This window comes from Gopherus evgoodei, chromosome 14 (genome assembly GCF_007399415.2).
Source record: "Gopherus evgoodei ecotype Sinaloan lineage chromosome 14, rGopEvg1_v1.p, whole genome shotgun sequence".
Taxonomy (NCBI): Eukaryota; Metazoa; Chordata; order Testudines; family Testudinidae; genus Gopherus; species Gopherus evgoodei.
In genome coordinates, this window is record NC_044335.1 from 15767294 (window position 1) to 15787953 (window position 20660).

The 20660-nt window shown below is 42.3% G+C and overlaps 1 protein-coding gene across 5 annotated transcripts in view; it reads left to right on the plus strand.

Annotated features, from left to right (window-relative positions):
- NFATC2 (nuclear factor of activated T cells 2) overlaps window positions 1–20660 on the plus strand; it is a 127303-nt gene that overhangs the window by 64957 nt on the left and 41686 nt on the right. For all 5 annotated transcript variants that reach the window (XM_030533170.1, XM_030533167.1, XM_030533165.1 and 2 more), the window contains exons 6-7: window positions 1367–1507; window positions 20361–20416. In XM_030533170.1, the coding sequence (XP_030389030.1) occupies window positions 1367–1507; window positions 20361–20416 (197 nt within the window). The remainder of the gene's footprint in view (window positions 1–1366; window positions 1508–20360; window positions 20417–20660) is intronic.

A 20660-nucleotide genomic window follows, 5' to 3' on the forward strand; every position in this document is an offset into this window, starting at 1 on the left:
GGAGACGTGATTCCTAGAAGCTTTTTTCCTGCCCGTATGAATTGTTCTAACTCATGTTAATAGATTATTATGATCTGGAAGATGTTATATTACATTTCTGTAGAGGAGCCTCATGTGCTTCATAACTCTCTCTCTCCCCCTCCTGCAAGGCAGAAAAGTATTATTCTCCCCCATTGCCTGACTGGGATAACTAAATCCAGAGAAGTGGAGAAATCTTCCTGATCTATGGCCCCATCCTAGTCCCGACTTGCCCCATCCTGTAGAAACCACCCTCTGTTATAGATGGGCATCAATCAATAACATATCTCCACACTGATCCTCCTTCAGCTGGTCTTTTCCTTGTTGTTTATCCTGTTACGTTAAAAGTTTCTCTTTCTGTAGTGCATAGACCAGTTACTCAGTTATCCCTGCAGAGGCAAGTAACCCCACAAGGTCATAGAATGCAGCAGAGCTGTGCTGCAGCCACTGCTGCAGCTTCATGACTGCAGGGCCTTCTGTGTGCCAATGGTGCTGTGTGCATGCAGTGGCCCATCTTGTGTTTCCAAGTAGCTGTTTGAGGGCACAAACAGGAGCGGCGCCAGGGTTTTTGGCGCCCTAGGCGCAGGGCCAACTCACTGGTCCCGCGGCTCCGGTGGACCTGCCACAGGCGTGCTTGCGGATGCTCCACCGGAGCCGTGGGACCAGCAGACCATCCACAGGAATGCCTGCGGGAGGTCCACTGGACCCATGGGACTAGTGGACCATCCGCAGGCAAGCCTGTGGGAGGTCCACCGGAGCAGTCTGCCGCTCTCCCAAATCCTGGCGCCCTAGGCGACTGCCTAGGTTGCCGAAATGGAAGCGCCGGTCCTGGGTACAAACACAGGGCTTTGTGTACACAGCAGTTGTGCATTGTTGTTAGTGAATGGATTGTTCTGAAGCCTTTTTATGTTGTCTGTCCTGGAAAGGAGTGGAGTTTTGTACTGGTTTTCTAAAAAAGGAATTCAGTGTTGTTCAGTGGAATCCTTCTAGCAGGTGGAATGTTAAGGCTCCAGGATTGTAGTGTGCGAGCATTTAAAATTTGGCCATTTATTTGGAAACAGACATGGGCACGCTCCAGCTTATTCATCCAAGCTGTCCTTTGTCAAGGGCAAGAAGTAAGGCCAGCACAGCTACAACTTTGGAGCCAGATCCTAAATGTTTCCAAATAAAAGGTCTTGAGTAAGCTTATGTTTCCTTTTTTAACCTAAATTTAGCATCTTAGAGAAGCTCCTTTGGCAGCAAGAGAATGGTAACAATGACAAGATCAATCCGTGGATATTTCTGTGAAGATCTGGAAAGTCCTGGTAAAACATATTTGATTTCATTCATGTCTGCATTTTGTCTACAGCCCAAAGATCTGCTCATGAGCTTCCAATGGTTGAAAGACAAGATATTGAGAGCTGCCTAGTTTACGGTGGACAGCAGATGATCCTGTCTGGTCAGAATTTCACAGCAGAGTCTAAAGTTGTATTCACTGAGAAGACATCAGGTAAGGCAGATTTTGCAATGTTTCTCTGATGAAATGTACAGTCTTAGGAACTGATCCTAAAAATATGTCACACATTCTGAGTAACTGTACTCATATGAGTAATCCCACTAAAGTTCACATGACTAAAGCCATTGCAGTCACTGGAGCTAATCATATAAGTAAAGTTACTCATGGGAGTAAATATCTGCGCTAGGCCCTTAATTTTCATGCTCCAGTAAATAAATTGTAAATCAAGGGCACCTTGTTATATGAGGCCTAGAGGAGTACAAAGAAACCATGGATCAGCAGAAATATGAAACCTTATCAAAGAAATACGATGACATTTAGGTATATTGTTGCAATTTTCTAATGCTATTTATATTTCATTTTTTAAAAGCTAAATACTATCATAGATATATTTGAAACTGAATTTTTTCTATTGCAAATCCAGTAAAAAATGAGTCCATCTTCTTTAAAAAAACACATGAATCCTGTGTATTTTTTTTGTAAAAATAGGATGATTTTTGTATTCCTATTGAAATGCAAAGAAAGTTGCTTTTAATCTATTGTTGCATATATATTGCATACCTATCATTTCAACTTTTTCCTTAGAGAGAACAATTTTAAATACAAAACAACAACAAAATCATACTTTTCCACGTTTTCAATGTGGAAATAGCTCCTCCATAGAATAGTGAAATTTCAGGCATGTGAAAAGTCCTGAAATGAATTGGAAAATAGTTTAATGAGAAATTTCACAAAAAATTATTTCTCACATTTGCACAATTCTTTTTATAAGCCAACTAACTTGATATTGTTCTTGATCTAAAACTTGTATCATACTGATATACATTTTATCGACTAAGAAACTGATTCTGTAAGGCACTGAGGGTACATCTATATAGATAAAAGACCCCCGGCATGGCTGCAGCTGGCCTGGGTCAGCTGATTCGAGCTTGCAGGGCTCATGCTGCACTGCTATAAAATTGCAGTGTAGATGTTTGGGCTCAGACTGGAGCCCAGACTCTGAGACCCCACAAGGATAGAGGATCTCCATGCCTGGGCTCCTGCCCCATCCTGAATGTCTGCCCTGCAATTGTTAGCCCCACAGCCCAAGCCCTGTGAGCCCAAGTCAGCTGGCCTGGGTTCTGACACTCAGTGCCACAGGTATTTTGGCAGTGTACACATACCCTTGGTGTCTCAAGAGGTTCTGAGCACCCTTAATTTTGCCTGTCAACAGTGCTCAGCACCTTGCAGGATTTGACCCTAAATTCAGCATGTCACCCTAAAAAATGTCAGCAAAAATTGCATTTTGTATTTACAAAACCCACATTTGCTTGCACAAAATATGCATTGCATACACAAATACAGATTTACATATGCATGATCAAAATTGATGATCTCCCATCAGAAGTAATGTGTCCCTTGTTTTAGTGTGCAGCTATGCAAGTCAGGTGATTGTCTATATAAACACATTCAGATATTTGCATGTTCAGTTACCTGATTTGTGTGCGTAACTATGATACCTGCAGGTGAAAATCAAACTTGTAACTGAACCGCTAAAGTATTTCAGAAGCTGGCCCCAAGTGAGGAATTAGCAGAAGGAACAGATGAACTCTTAAATGTCAGTAGCAATAAAATAAAATAAAAATATTTAATCTAGCTCTCTAGGGAAGAATCCCCCACCTTCCTTCAATAACATCACATGCCAATAGTATTGGTTCGTTAAAACCATATATATTTTCCAAGTTTTCCAAGCAGCCTTAGTGGCTCTTGGCAGAATACACAGTTAAGGTTGCAATTTACAATTGTATATGTTTGATACGTCCTTTCTCCTCCTCTCCCTCCCCCACATGCTACCACCTTTATTTTGTCTGTTTAAGGCTTGTCTACAAGGTGGGAGGGTAGGCTCTACAGGGGTGTGATTTCTAAAGTGCACTAATGAATTGCACATTAATTGGTCTGTATAGATCCAGCCTGAGAGGCTCCCTAGTGCACTTTAACATAGCACTGTTTGAAACGGTTTAGTGTGTTCCAGCAGGGTCTACATGGACCAATTAACGTGCTGCACACGAGTGCACTTTAGAAATCACACCCCTGAAATGTGCATTACCCCACTGTGTAATCAAGCCCGTAGGTAGTCCCTGCCTCTACAAGTGTACAGCCTGTTATACGTTTTTACAGTGCCTAGCACCGGAATCTTGAAGTGTTGCTAGAACGAAAAGAATGATAGTTGCTCAGGGGTTGTAATTTTTGCTAGAGTCATCCTTACCATCTTTGCTAACCTCTGCTTACTGTGTGTTCATAATGGCATGTTGGGATCATGTTTATAACAGTAATTGAGACCCTTGGGTGCAAGCTGCTGAAGAAACGCTAAGAATTTTTTTTAAAGGAGTAGCTTGAGTGCTGCAACTCTGGTCGTCATGCTCTCTTATAAGAAACACTGATAAGCTGTTCAGAAGCAAACAAAGCCAAAATAAACCCACCGTAGGTGGGTTGTGCATCTTTCTGGTGCCTCCATCATTGTTGCTTCCGCTTTCAGATAGCTAAGCGTCCCTAGTGAGCCTATGCAAGGATTACATCTTTGTGAAGGAAGGAAGCTGCACCAGCACACAGGGAAAGTATGATTATCTCCGAGTTTCACTTTGTGAACTCATGGGCCTTGTCCGCATGGGGAAATTGTCTCAAAAATTTCCCACATTGACTTTCCCCATTTCGGTTCCATCGATGCTAACAAGAGTGGGAGCACTAGCGTAAACAGGGCACTTGCAAGTATGGGCGTTTAAACACTGTACAGTGTGTACAACTGCTCTGAACATGCTTAGATGACGTGATCCTTAAAAGGTGAAGTTTCAGGCCGCCCTAGCAATCCAGCTGACAGAACCAGAGGATCAGAATTTTTTATTTTTTTTTTTGGCAAAGAGACTAGCACACACATCTCCATGCAGTGAGAAATTTTAATATACCCATTCTGCTGTGAATCTGCCATTTGCTCAATCTGACAATTTTGATCTGAATTGCAAACGCTCCAGAATCTGGGTGTGTTTGGATGTGGGGTCAAAAGGTCAGTCTCTCCACTGAACTGGGAACTGAGGATGTATGACATGGTGTGCAATAAGAACCAGAGCTAAAGGGCTATTAAAGTGTTTAATAATAAATTAAACTTGACTCTCTAAACTGAACCCCTAAATTTGCCATTCCTGAGATGACCTTTCAGTTTCTTCTTTGGATTTTATAGAAAACTCAACATTCATCATTAGAGAAATGACACTCTACCCATATTTGATACTAACATACAATATGCCATAAGGAACAATGGTAAATGTTGCTGGATTTCACTACATCAAAGAGGGCATTATAGATTTTTCCCTGGGCAACTCATTAGGTGATAGGCTGAAATATTTTTGCTTGGCAATGTTAAAATAACTGGTGCTTGTTCTGTTGTACTGACCACAACACAAATTGATGAACTCACTAACCAGCACTGCATAAAACTTTGTTGTTTTAAGACTGGTACAGGAAATGGTAGCAGGAAGTGAACTTCAGTGGCTGGGTGCAACAGTTAAGCACTGTAGTCTTGAGCTCCAACCACGTACTGCATTGCATGCTTTTATTAAGCAGGCATCTCAGAACTAAGGGCCAGATCCTCAGCTGGCGTAAGTCATTATAGCTGAGTGAAGTTAATGGAGCTACACTGATTTACATCAGTTAAGAATCTGGCAGTAAGTGGGTTAAGATTTGCTCTTACTTGGTTCTAACTCAAGTAAATATCATACTTGAGTCTATAAAACTTGATAAGGGAGCAAGTGAATCTGCAAACAAGCATTCATTTTCTGAGGCCAAATTAGTCTTTTTATGTTGACGTTGGTAGAGGCGGGCTCCAATGTTGGAGAAGGGTTTCAAATGTCCAGAAATTCAAGGTTGTCCATGTTTTGGTTGAGCCTTAATCTTACTAGTAAAATCTATGTAAAAAAAAAGTTCTGGAATTTCCCTTTTAGATTTGCTTTAATTACCATGTAGTAATTTGCAAATTACATGCCTTCTGTTGCATTGTATTTACTCCCATTTTGTGTGCTGGTTATTGCTGCTTTCTGCAAGTGGTAGAAAAGCGTCCTGTTCCTCTGGGAGAATCATACATATGCATGTTGTTTTCCTTTGCCAAACTCTTATGGTGGCCATGTGGACATCATGAATCATCTGTAGGACAATGCAGGAGGTGGAAGAACAACCCAAATGGAAATTGTATGTCTTTGGAGTAGATCCACCATAAATCTTTCATTAACTCAGCAATACAGTATAGAGAGAGGAAGTGGCTGCCTCTGTGACCTTTGAACTTGGTGCAGCTGTTGAGGTCTCTGATGCTTAAAGTCGACTTAAGAAAAATCTCCCCAACCCTCCATATTCAAACAGCAGAGTCCTGATTTTTTTCTCCCCCTGGAGTCTGTCCATCTCACATTTCTGAGGTTCCCATCTCTGTGGTATCTAAGGCTCCAATCCGGTAGCAATGTATATACATGGACCCCTGACTCAATATGGAGGCTGACTGACTTCAAAGGAGCTGCATGTGGCTGCCCAGTCTTGGCTGTCGGGGACAGGGCAGGGCCTAGCATGCTGTGGGGGAGGGACTACGGCCCACTTCTACCCTAGCTGCCCGGGACAGGGGCCAAGCGAGCAGGAACACCCTCTCCCCCCAGCATGTTTCTGGCTCATTTGGCCTCTGTCCCCGCCAGGGCTGCCAGGGAGAGTAGCTGAACGTGTGGGGTGGGGGGCAAAGTGCAGGAAGAGAAGGTCAGAGCCTCCCCCTGCAGGTAACATGGGGCGGAGAGAGCATGGTGGCGCAGGGCCGGGGGGAGAGGGGGGCATACTGAGCAGGGTAGACACATGGGGCGGTCACATGTCCTCCTCTTTAGATTGTAACCCCACTACCCCATATAGGGAGGCATGAATCGTCTATGACTGCAAGGTCGATATTATCTCTTTGTACACATGGGGGAACTTGAGGCACTTGTCAGAGGCAACACAGAAAATAAGTGATAAAGAGCCTGAATGAGCGTTTGAGCTGCATGGAGGGATAAGAATGGCAGTGTCTTAGAAATGTTATGCAGAAAGAATTGGCAAGATTTAGCCATAGCACAGATGTGAGGATCTAGAGAGAGGTCTGAGTTGAAAAAGATGCTCAGGTTACAGGCCTGTTTGTCGGGCAGGATGATGGTGTTGTCCCTAGTAACTGAGAATGGAAGCAGTAGGGAATGTTTCGCGGTGGGAGTTCGAAGCTGTGTTTTAGCCACACTTAACTTGAGCTGGTGACTGGACAGCCACAATATGTCAGAGAGATTGTTTGGGTATAGCTGTCACAGAAACTACTGTAACTGCTCTTGTCAGGACCGGCGCTAGAGTTTTTCGTGCCCTAGGCGCACGGCCATTTTGTCGCCCCGCACATCACTCCCGCGTCTGTTAGTCCGCGGCTCTGGTGGAGCTGCCGCAGCTGTGCCTGCAGGAGGTCCACCGGAGCCACGCGGGACCAGCGGACCGTCCGCAGCCATGCCTGCGGCAGCTCCACCAGAGCCGCGGACCAATGGACCCTCCGCAGGCACAACTGCGGCAGGTCCACCGGAGCCACCTGCTGCCCTCCCTGGGCAAAATGCCGCCCCCTGAAAATCCTGGCGCCCTAGGCGATTGCCTAGTTCGCCTCAATGGAAGCGCCGGCCCTGGCTCTTGTGCAGTTATACATGTGCTTCTAATCTGTGTGAGCAAGTTCCTGACTGCATACACAAAGTGAGTGATTGCATGTTCAAATGTGCCTAATCAACCATCTGTGCTCCATTTGCCTGCTTTGCACAAAGTAATTATGCCTGCGCACATAGGTAGACATGCAAATACACAAGCCAAAGTTTTTGGAATACCCATCCCTCACTGCCTTCTAATAATAAACAACTGAGTTTGTTTGCACTACTTCTGTTGCTGATTTCTAGTAACACTGGCACAGTTTTCACCACGCACATCAGTACGCTGACACTGGGCAAGTACGTCCGGTTCTCAGAAACATATCACAGCGATTGTAAAAATAACACATTTTGCAGCAAATTTTCTGTCAAGAGTTACACTCTTTAAATGTTCCAGGAGCGTATCATTCAAAGCAGGTGAGCGTAGGGGCACTTTCTATTGTTTGGCATTTCTCCTCTAAAGAGGAAGATTAAACTGGACATAATGATGCATGTTGGCAATCCTACTGAAATGCATTATACCCAGCTGTCTACCATAGTTTAAAGGAAACTGGGGCTTTTATAATCTCTGCCTCTAGTTGAGGAAATGTGTGGATTGCCACTATAAATGTAGTTAAAATGAACACCTGTAGATCAAATAAGAAAAGCTCAATCTTAACTCTCTCTTTACTTAGAGCCTGACATCTAGTGGTCCTGAGGACCCCCAGTTCCAGTTGAAGTCAGTGGGAGCAGCAAGTGCTTGATACATCTGAAAAACAGGCCTAAAAGGCACTGAATGCATACAGAGGAGTGGGGAAAGCCTCATTTTTAAATGGGAGTTCAGGATCCTCAGCATCTCAGAGAATCAGGTCTTTTAGGTCTATGATGCCAGGTTGCAAAGGGGGCAAGGGCAGTGGAGGGAGTATGGAAGCCATGCGAGGACAGAAACTAAACACAGTGGCACCTAGAGGACAATTTTTTTGGTGGGGCTTTAGTTGGACATGGGCACATCAAGGGCTAAATCCTGTTGAGCACCTCCAGCTCCCATTGAATACAAATGAATGCTTCAGATGTTGCTCTTAAAATCTGGCCCTAATTAAGGCCACTTCTGGAAGTGCCCTTCTGTGCTTTGCTGTGACTGGCATGCTGTTTGGTGACATACAGTTTTGCTGGTGTGCAGAGCCCTGCCAGAATGTGCACATAGGCATTCTGCAGTCCATACCTGCCAACATCCTTTAATTTAAACACACGCACACTCACTTGCATTGATTGTCAGATATGTGCATAGATTCAGGCACAAACCACTGGAAGCACATGCCCTTCCAATGCTAAAGTTTTACTGTACAGTTCCAACTTAATGGCACAATTGCATGCATTTCCAGGCCATAATTCAAATATGCAGTTATTTATTTATATTAAAGTAATGCCCAGGAGCCCCAGTCAAGGGAGGGCCCTATTGTGCCCAAGTATAAAGAAGACACTCTTGGCCCTAGAGCAATGTTCCTCTTCTGTTTTTCATAGTGCTAAGTCTAAAGTAGGTGAGAAATAGGGGAACAGCTACCTTCTAATAATCCTCCCAGTTTATTAATGATCATTCCATTCACCTCAAAAACATCCAAGGGAAATACAAAAACTTCAGGCCATTTTCAACACCCTGGAAAATTCAGGATCCACAATAAAGCAGTCCCATTTCTCCCCGCAGAAAGGTTTGCTCTCTGACCCTAGACTAGAGAACAACCTGCAGGATTCCAAGGAAGCCCCAGTAAATTCTGAGAGCAAATTTCAAACTTAAAGGAACTGAAATGAGAAAATCTAAATTTTGAGAGTGGCCAGAGCAAGAGAACATGCCTTAAAGAGATTATAGTTTAACCTACCAATCTCTGATTTTATAAGAATCTCACTATGTACATGCACACACACCACTTTTTAACTCACTGAACCCAGAACTCAGCATCAGGAACAACAGGAATTTGACTGAGTTTTTCAGTAGAAGAGGTCAGAAAAGGAGTTGTAGACTCTGGGAAAAGCAACAGGCTCAATAGATCTGAGATTGTCACCTTTGAACATGGGATTACTCAACTGATTATGGATTGACAAGATTTTTCCCAGGGTACTATATTAAATAAATGTGATACAGTGCTAGTATTGCCCCTTTCTTGCTGCACTGGATTTTCTCTGGTCCTCTCATTTTGTGGCTGCAATCCATCTTTTAATGCTGGATGCTTCTGGATGCACAGCCTCTCCCAATAGACCCCTGCAGAGCAGCAGGATGGGTCAGGGAATATATTATACTTCTCTGTGTGGGGAGTCCCCCCTGCTTTTTATATTAGTTAAAGGTGACCGACTGCCTTACAAGTTAATCTCCTCTCCTTATGGCTTGCATGCCACCAAAGAAAGATATCTGCAGAATTGAGAGTGGAGCCCAGAGCCCAGCTGGGAGGTTTTGCTGCCAAAAGAGGTCAGGTTTCAGGATGAACTGTAGAGGGCAATGCTTTGGGTGAAGAAAGACAAAGATGTCTTGATAAATGCCAGTGCCTGAGCATTTGGCTGAAGAGGAGCATCAGCCATCAACATGCCACATGCTTATTATGTCGGCCTTCATGGCAGCTTAAAATTTGTCTTTTTTCTGTTGAGCAGACGGGAAGTTTCATTGGTAAATGGAATGTTCTGCTTTTCTCAATCTAACAGTTGCTGAAAAAGCACTTCCAATCGTTCTAGCTGCATGCTTTAGCTTGGGTGTGATGTGTAGTGCCCCAAGCATTCTCACACTCCAGGGGGAAGTTGTCAGATGTTAAACCGGGGATCCCAAAACCCCACTGCAAAACGGGGCAGGAGGGAAATCTAAGGATACATTCACCAAGTATATATTTATATTTAAAAAATGTGGCTACAGAAGCTGAGTTGCCATAGCTGTGAGAGACTCACTGAGACACAGTGGAATCCAGTGTTTTGGAAGGTTTCCTCATATGACACAAGGTTTTGGAATTTTACAGCTGGTAAATCCTTATTAATACAGGCAGCCACTATTGGCTTGGATTCCCTGGCTCAGTGTTTACTATGGGGGCTCTGAGTGGAAGCACGCCTGTTCCTGATTATTCAGCTTTGAAACTTGTTTTAAAAAAAAAATGACATTTCTTGGAATAAACAAAAGGCAGCGAGAGAAGCTCCCATCACCTGTTGAAAGTAAATTGATCATATAAAAAGCTGGCGTGGATAGTGGAACTCCCCATTCTCCCACTTAGTCATCGCATCCTGGTGTGACTCATTTTCTTATATGGAGGTTCGCAGTGGTTTTATTTTGAGTGGAGCTTTTGTTTAAAAAAATATAGAAATATGTGTATGATATATATTTCTTATTTTAAAAAATGAAGTATATTTCCATGAATTGGCCTAAGGAATTATTTGGAACAGCTCTGGAACTACAATCTGACCCTGCTGTTTCACTACTCAACTACTGTATTTGTTTCATTGCAACTCAGGTCGAATTCCTTAAACAATAGACTCGGGGACAGCTCCTCTAAGACTTGTTCTCACTGTACCAAATGTCAGACTTGGGGTGGGGTTGAATGGTGGATGACTAATTTGCTGGCCTTTTACCTCCCAGACCCTGACATGTATCTTTGGCCTTGATGACTCAAATTCAAGGCCTCAGTGAAATGAAAGCACTGGCTTCAGCTCACCACAAGCACATCTTTATTAACCGCAGTGGGAGTTTTGATCCAAGAACAAAAACAAAACACAAAAATCCACAGCATTCAACCCTTATGAAGAACTAAGTGGCCCATTTTGGGTGAGCTGTAAATGTGTTCCAGCTGCAGTAACTCTTAACTTTGAGAGTTATCTCAAAGTGGAAGTTCCCTGGGAGCACTGCCTTGGGCCACATTCTGACCTCACTTTCAGCGGTGTGACTCAGAGTAATGCCACTGGCTGAGATCAAATGCCATCCCTTTACAGTGTCTCCTAGGACGTTTCTGAACATTCCATAAGTGGATTCCGTTCCATCAGTGGAGTTGGCAAAGTTGTAATCGTTTTTGTTCTTGGGGCATCTTGAAAATTTTTTTAGGGTCTTCTCGGTGGGGGCTGGGGAGCAGCCTATCACCTGCTCATAAAAAGTCAGAGACATATATTAATCCTCATGCATTTTGAGAGCACTTCCAAGAAGCACTGTGAATAGCCAAGCCCAGAGGCAATGCTATATAGGCATTTAGTGATGAAACAACTGTCCTACCAGCCATGCTAAATTCCTTTAGAAGTTGACATGGGCTAACTGTGTGATGAAAAGTTAACACAGTGTCCATTAAATATTTGTTGTGATCCTTAAAAGGCAATGTACATTTTCAATTGAAAATCACTTAGCAGCTGCTATAGAATCCACAGAATAATATGGTTAGTCTTCAGTTTGTGAGAACTGTGAAAAGAATTTCCTGACCATTTCAGTCCATCAGTCATGCCAGCTCAGCTAAGGCAGAAAGCTCATTTTCCTGCTAGTTAACAATCCATTGTAACGAATAAGGGATCATGAATAATGTGCAAAGGCTGTAACTGGTTCGAGAAAACTTATTTGACTAATTAAGAAAAACAACTACAAGGGACCTGCAGAGGATCATGCAAAGTTTTCCTAATGCAGATTGACACTTTCATTTCCCCCCAAAGTTTGAAGCAAGGCTTTTGGTCCGATCATGGTTTGGGCTAGAAAGGTAGAATTACATTCTTCTAACAACTCATTCATTTCTCTGACACAATCAGATCTCTCATCAGGGCTTAGTGCTAAAGCTCACTGCCCTGAAGCAGTACAAAAATCAGCTATTTCCTGAACATTTCACTGCACTGTATGTTAGAGACTTGCCAACTAAGACAAACCATTAAATGAACAAATACAGGGAACCACACCGGTAAAAACTGAGAAGTCGGCTATCAAGGCCACTGTGGCTGAGAGGTCTAAATCCACCAGCTACATTTACCTTCTTGAGTTGATCTGCTGGCCCTTCAGCGATGCTGTCTGAATTCTATACATAAAATCCTCACACAGAATTCAAGAGCGTCTTTGCTCATGTGGACTCTGGCAATGAGCTGGTTAGGAGCTGGGCTCATCTACTACTTTGGGTAGTAATGGGAATGCGTTTTCAAGTGGATGTCCTTTCAGGGATAGCGCAGCCACTGATTTTTAGGTAACAGGGCAACTTAACACAGCCACTGATTTTTAGGTAACAGGGCCCACAGGGGCTTCATTGCCACTCTCATGTCCTTATGACGACTTAGTAAACATGATGATAGAGGGGTAAAAAAAATCATGAAAGTAGGTTTAGCTACAGTGCATTATGTCCCCTTTTTTAGAAATAGGTGTTCAGGGTCAGAAATAAATTCCTACCAAGCCTTCAACAGAATGCAGAACTGAATATATTCCAATGGTTTTGAAATGCATTTTCCACCATCACCCTCCACTTTAAGTTTCCTTTCTGGGTCCAAATTTTAGGTCAGGTTCTTTAATCCATTCTGGTTACCTATGTGCACAATAAGAAGAGACGACGTTTGAAAACATGCCAGTCCTCTTCTGGGGCAGTTAGGCTGTTCCATGAAGTGCAGGAACCCCTTCTGAAGGCTTGTTGCTTTGCTTTTGTGGCCTCCTTACTTCAGTACACTGGTGAAGAAGTTTTGATTCTAGCCAGCAGAAGGCAGTGTTATACACACACGCTTGGGAATAAATTATCAGCGAGGCTGATGCCCAGTTTTCTCTGTTAGCAAGCACAGAGGTGACTGAAAATGTGTTTCTATCTAATGCATGGAGAGAGCATGATTATGATATCTAAACACTATGCAGTTCCTCCAGTACTGACATTGGGCATGTTTCTCAGTGGGGAAGAAACCTATTTACATCAAGCTATAAAAACAGGCTTGCGAGAATTCGATTTTTATTTTTTTCTAATTTCAGTGGATAATATTGATGTTATTTTAAAGCCTTTTTTCAATTATTAATTTAAATTTTCACAGTTGATGGCTTAGACAAGAGAGGGGTCTGAAAATAATTACTCTGTCTCCCTCTAGTGGTGGCTAGGCCAGCTAGAGATTGATGAGCCTGCTACAGGTTGGCTAAGTGACGCAAGTCTTTTAGCTCAGGCACTACAGGCTTAAGAATTTAGTTGTAAGGGTCCCAGGTTGATCCCTGCAGACACCAACCAAGGGGGTCAATGTTACATTTACAACCATTAAAACACAAATTGTCAACATGTCCTGTCAAAATACATAGCCTTTGATCCATGTCTAATACGTTCTCAAGCAGCTTTTTTCTGACTTTGCCTATCTGTAAATTTTGAGCATTCTCAGTGGAAATATTTTATTTGTTGGTTGTTGTGTGTGCGTGCGCATGGTGAAATCAACATTTATTGATATTTACCAATAAAAAGAGAATCCTTCCAAGCCTATAGAAAGGCTGTCGCGTCTCAATCTCAGCTGAGACCTATAGATTTTATTATAATATAGGTATTAGTAACCCGTGCATCTATCAGTGCATCCACCATTCTGGTAAAAATTCCACTTTTTCAGAAGAAGGACAAGGTGGGTGAGGTAATATCTTTTATTGGGGCAGCTTCTGTTGGTGAGCGAGAGAGAGAGACATGGCTACAGCTACACTGCATACATCTTTTTAATAGCTCATTTTAGAATTTTGCTTCAATCTCTCTCTCCCCTTCCTTCCACACACATTTATGCATATTTCATGCTGGTGAAATGTGTTGTGTTGGCAGCTGTGTGGAAAGTATTCTGTGTTCAGGGCTTCCCCAGATTGCCCCACCAGTGAACCCAAGAGACGCCATCTCCATGTCACATTTTATTCAGATTTTCAGTTATCTTTCTGGGTGTGCACAATTCAGAGGTTTCTTTTTATTATTATTGTTATGAAAAAAAATAGGTTAAAGTGGGGTTCTTTTTAATGAATGCAGCCACTAATGCATGGCCTCATAGCCTCTGCCCGAGGCTTGCTCCATTATCATAGCCCTGGGGGTTAAAGGAAAAGCAAATATTGACCATCTAAAATTAGGGTTTGTATGTGCATGATTATAAAAGAAAAGCAGCAAGACAGATGGAGCATGCCACATGATATTTAAGCAAAAGGTCAGTGCATGAGCTGCAAAATGTTTATATTCAACAGCGTTTCAGTGCTTAAAGAACAGGAATTGTCACTGGTGACAGATTTGGTAGGAAAATGTTTAACGGCTGCGGGCATAAATAGATCCATGTAGAAGCATCCGTCATCATTAGAATGATAACCCCAAAATAAATACATTCCTTGTTTACTTGGCATTAGCCTCATTCCCACTCTTAATCCCCATGGACTTTGAACTCCGTCTAAACATCATCTGACTTTTATGCCTGGATTCATTAGGTTTCAATGCAGTTTCAGTGGCTCAGTCACTAAATCAAATCAAATGTTGTTGTGGTTTGCGTTCACAGGCCTCTTGAGTATTGAATATGACTCCGAGGCCTGTGTTGCCTTTGTTTTATGCATTACTGATGGCTAAAACTCTCTGCTTATGGTACGTCTATGACCAAGGTAACTGTTATATAAACACTGGGGTACGGCACACAATCTAAGATGATCATATTCTGTAATGAGGAAGAACAGTGGCAAAAGTCCCATTTAGTTGCCTTAGTTGTTATTAGGGATCAGTCATATTGCATTGTTTAGATGACTCAATGTTATATGCATGTGCCTGCTGGCTTTGAGGGTTAGTTAAGGAACTGTTTAACTCATGCAGTTACGAGAGTAAGACTAGCCCCCAGACTTGTAGCTAGAAATATACCAGTCAGCTTTTGGTTTTACAAATAGGATTTTCTTGGCTAATTTGGTGTTCAACTGTATCCTAATTCTTAACTCCTCTCCAATTCAAGAATTTATAGTACTTAACCTACAACAGCAAAATCTCATAACAGTTCATAAACTCCACTATGTGTCAAGCAAGCCTCTAACCTTCACCTTGTCCAAAGGTGTCGTTTTAAGTACTGGCTAGAACAATGAGTGCCCAGCTTGTCACTCATGAAGTCCTGGCTTCAAATGCAAAGGTAAGAAAAGGTCAAAAATGAAAATTAATTGAACAGAATCTGTAGTGAATTTCCACATCTCACGTGGTAGTTTGAAGATGCCAAGGGCAGAAATAGCAAGTAATCTGCCTTTGAGGCACTGACAGTAATATGGAGAACCAGGACTGTAATAAAAGGAGGTTTTGCATGTCGAGAGTTGAGGTGCTTTGGCAGAGCTGGGTGGAGACCCAGGACTAGGCAGCAGGAGGTGCTTTGTCAGAGTGGTGTATGGGACAATACACTACAGCAAGTGAAAAGTGACATTCATCACCAGATCAGTGTAAACACCATTGCAAGGGGTCTGCCTCCAGCTGTGCTTTTCAACTGCTTTAACCCTAACCTTCAGATCCTCAAGCAGAAAAAAATCCCCAGTCAACTCCTAATTGATTGATTTATAAACTATTTTACTGTGAGGCACTTTTTGCTGTTGATCTCCTCCTCCTCTTACAGTCAGAGGAATCGCAATATCAATCTCTTTGGTATTTTTGATTTACGAGAAATCTTTAAGAGCTAGTATGATGGCCTTTCACCATAACGACCAGCTACAAAGGGAATTCTTCAGTAAGTGTTGCTTTTCAGCCATGAGGTGCCCTTGTTTTTGCTGGAGTAAACCCAGAGCTGCCACACACAAAAAAAAGGTGTTTTCATTTCAGCTGACTCGATAGGTTTCAGCAGTAAATGTGTTAACAGGAGCATAGCTGTTACCTGTGACAGTCCACAGCAGTGGCCAAAATAAACGCTCATTATTAAAATTCTGGAATCCTCTCCATTAATTTACACAGTGGTCCTCTGGGATGTTAGGGCTAAGCAGCAAATCAGGTGAGAGGCTTGCAGACTCTAATTACAGCCTGCTTATGCTGTCTGCACTCTGGAACTCCATTACTTTGGAGGAACTGAACTGTTCAGTAGTAAAAGGAAATTATTCTGCATTTTCTTCCTGTAGAGTAACAACAAAAAAAGTATCCAAGAGGGTGCTAAAGATGACAATAAAGAAGATGATGCTGGCACTTAGCCCCAGATTGTGATAAACTATGCATATCTGCAGTCCCAGTTTGCTCTGGGCATTGTGTAGGCATTTGTGTTTGATTGCACATGCAGGTAACTGAGTATCTAACTGGGCATTTTTGCATGCCAGTGCTGTGATTGTCCAGAGTATCCTGGTGATGGAGTGTGCAGTTCTGAAAAATCTGTGCCGCCAGATTTTAGACAAAGGGCTAGATTGTGCCTTTAGGCACAGCTCTGGACAGTGCATAAACTATACAACTTCAGGAGTAGTCTCAAGGGAGGGACTGTGACTCAGAGACATGTTGAGTCATAATTCCTCCCCTGATGCCGTCTTGTTTGGGGAGAGAGGATGGAGAGTGATTTACTGCTCACTTGTAACAGTAGTACTGCTCCATAGTTCTTGCATTGGCTCAACTACTCTGTTCAGTAAGAGGGGTGGATGGAGCCAAGTCTCCAGCCATTTGTACACTCTCTCCACTGCAGGGAGGGAGGAAGTGGGTGACTGGTCCCACTTATGCCTGTGCACCCAGATCCAGCTAGTCCTTAGAATGGATATAAGGGGGATTCTTCCTCTCTCTTTTAGAGGCTGTTTGAGTCAGAGCCTTGGCTGGGTAGTAATTCAGTAGTAGTAGTACTAGCAGTTAGATTACGCCAACTCCAGTAATTCCATCTGGGTTACAAATCCCCTTGCACTTTCAACTGGATTGAGTTTTCTTCACTTTCTGCTCTCCAGTGTGTAGTGATGCTGCTACACACTGTTAAACAACAGCTATATTCCAACCCAGAGGTGGCTGCATTTCAGCAGTGGGTGCCCCTTATCTACCTCATAGGGGTGCTGACTCAATTACTTATTGTTGGATAAGTGCTTTGAGATCATTGGATGAAAGGCATTATAGAAGAACTACATACTGGACCAAATTCATCCCTGATGGCTGCCGGTGGAGTTACACTGGGATGAATATGGCATGTTGTTATTATTACTTAGGGTAGGTCTGCACTTCAAGCTGGAAGGTGTGAAGTCCAGCAGAAGGAGATATACCTACTTTAGATCTTATTCATCTTGTGCGCCAAAAATAGAAGGATACCAGCAGCAATGCAAATAGTGGGAGGGGCTAGCTGTCCTGAGTACACCCCTAGCATCTTGGATGGGTACATACTCAAGGCAGCTAGCCCCTCACCACCCTAGCTACGCTCAAGCACAAGTATCTCTCCTGGAGTTGGAATTAGCCTCTGCTTATGGGCTGCAGGGAGGAAACGGATTAGACAGCCAAGTGCAACTGTCATGCCAGTTCTCATTAGCCACATGGAGTGGAATACAAAGAGAAAACAAAGAGCATAAATGGTGCAAAGTACATTAAATAAAAACACAAAAATCCTCGCAATCCTCTTTCATTTTCCTGCATTCTTTGCTACCATTTGGACTAGAAGCAGAAGTCCCAATATAACACAAGAGAGGTTGCTCTTGCAGAATTTCCAGGCATCAGGAAACATAAGTCGTCTTATAAGAAGCAGATTTCATTAGATTTCCACCCCAGTTCTGTAGATCCAAAGCATATGTATAAGCGTCAGGGAAACCTTCCAACAGAACCTCACCTTTGAAGATTCCACCCCCCTCTCTCCCCACCCGCTGCACAAACACTCAGCTAGTGGCTGAACTGTTGAAACAGTTTTGGGTGCTGGCTCAGTGATTTGGATGACAGTTCCCATAATTCATATTAATCAAATTTTCAGAGAGCTGTTAGGAGTTTTTGCACTCCATCAACATTTTTAAAGCAAATCACCTGACTAAAACCCCAATGCAATGTACTGAAAATATTAGCGGCAGGGCTCAAAGTCTTTTAAAAAAAGAAAAGCAGCTTCCAAATTATTTTTTGGGTCAATGAAAAAATATTCCTGGCTAGATTGAGCCCCTAATTTGTGCACTAGTACTAAAAATGCATGTGCAAAACCCCTGCATTGACCAGATGGACACGCAATAGCTTGCCTGGCATGTGTACACGTGGTGATTGGGCGCACAATCGGATGCCTATAGTTTTTGAACCCTACTAATTTAATTCTACTAATAGAAAACTTTTTTTATTGTTGTCACATGCTTTAAATATGTTTCAGTGCATTCAAATAAATGCCCTACAGCACGTGTAGAGTATATATTACAGTAAACAGATCTCTAAGATAAATTGCTCTTAGTAGGTGGGTTTTATTTTCCTGCATGGCCCATTAAGAGGTGGCTCAGAAGCATGCAAGCAGTACAACTAATAAAGCTATTAAGGCTGGTAGATTTATGTAGGTATCGTACACAACGTATGGGCCAATCATGACGGTTCCAAGGAGATATTTATTTCTGTTTCGGCAAAATTTAATTTCAGTCCAACAGTTTACATTTCACACACAAAACTTGGGATGCCATTTTATCAATGTGCAGTAGTACGCAGAGTTTTACAGTAGCAGACAGTGAGCTAAATTGGTGTTAATGGACACCCATGTACTGTTGTGAGAAATGTCCCAGGTTGATGCAGGTACAGCACATAGAATGCAATGGCAGAGCAGTGTACATATAATCTATTTTAGATGGATATGTAAAAAATATGTGTAACACAATCAAAGTGACATTGCACTTCATAGAGACTAAATATGCAATGACTCCAAAGCCCTCAGCAGTCTCCAAAGTAACTGCCAGGCACTTCACAGGACATATTTTGTACTATATTTCTTTGAACAGCCCTTAAATGAAAAATTATTCAGGGTATATGACTTACCTAATATTGTTAGCCTTGGGTTGCTAAGAGACTTTGCTATGCTACTGATAATGCTAGAGAGCAACAGAAAGAGAGAAAGCAGATTGAATTACTGTAGGCCAAATTCTGCTCTCAGTTATATTCGTGTAATTCCATGAACTCACTGGAAGTGCACGATTGTAATAGGCAGCAGAACGAGGTTCTATGTTTCAGTGGCCATCATTATGGATGTGATGGATTTATTGCTAATTAGAGCATATACAGTAAATCCTCAATCCATTGTAGTTGGATAACCCAGACAGTGAATGTATATGGCAGTTGTTAGAAGTTTGGAGTAAAGACATACTGAAGGTGCATATCTAACTACAGGTTATTTTTATTACTGGCTAAAGTAGATGGGTTGATAGATAGCTATCATGTACATTTAGGCTTTATGTTGTACATATCAGAACAGGAAGAGGACACAAATAGCACAAAGAAATCAGACACCTTGTAACTGTCTTTCCAACTATGGTTCTTAAAAAGCTTGGGTAGAATAAAATAAAACAAATGGATGAGTCGTCTTCTAATAATAATAACAATGTTCCCTCTTTCCCTTCACCTTGGGTAATATCTTTTTTCCTGTTTAAAAAAAAATGCAGTAACAATCTGTCCCTATAAACTACTATAGAGAAAGCTGGGGCTTTGATTTTCAGAGGTGCTAAGCACTCACACCACCAGGTGATTTCAGTGAGAGCTCTGGGTGCTCAGTTTCTCTGAAAATCAAAGCCCCAGCTCTCTCAGTTTGGGCACTTAAAACCAGTGACACACAAATTTAGGTGAAAAATTAGGATTTATATTTCAATAAATAATAGCTTTTTACTAGAAACTAATCCTCCAGTCAGTAACATGCGTGTTACTAAGGAAGATGAAGACTTGCATGGTTTTGTGGTTAAAACAAACAATGAAAATTCATCCGGGTTCTGCTGAGCCGCTAACTCACAGTATGACTCTGGTGAAATCATTTGACCTCCTTGTACCCTCAGTCCATTCTGCTGGCTGAAGTCAGAGCCTTGCTGAAAAGCAAGATGTTTCATTTGTATTGAACATTTCTAATATTTACATGTAAAGCATCAGCTGAGCCTCAATTCAGAAAAGCACGTAAGCGTGTGCTTAACTTTAAGCCTGTGCATAAATCTTTTTCTGTTCAGGAAAGTACTCAAGTACATGCTTACATTTAAATCCCATTGACTTCAGTTGGAAGTAAGCATGTGCTTAAGTGCTCTGCTAAATTAGAGCCTTAATGACTAATTTGACATTATTGAAGTCAGATTTCTGATAACATTTTCCAACAAGTTAATAGTGTAATATTACTTTTAGATGGTCAGCAGATCTGGGAGATGGAGGCGACAGTGGATAAAGATAAGAGCCAACCTGTAAGTATGCAACATAATGTATGTCCTTTACTCTCTGATTTTCAGCTATATGCTGAGAACATCTTCTGCAAGGTGCTGAGCACCTCCAACTTCCATTGACTTCAATGGGAGTCCAGGCTGCTCAGAGCTTTGCAGGCTGAGAGCCTTTGTTTGCGCAGCTTTATTTATATTCTGGGCCTGATTCTGCAAGACGCTAAGCAGCCTTGACTCCTGCTGAGGTCAGTGGAAAACTTACAGGATACCA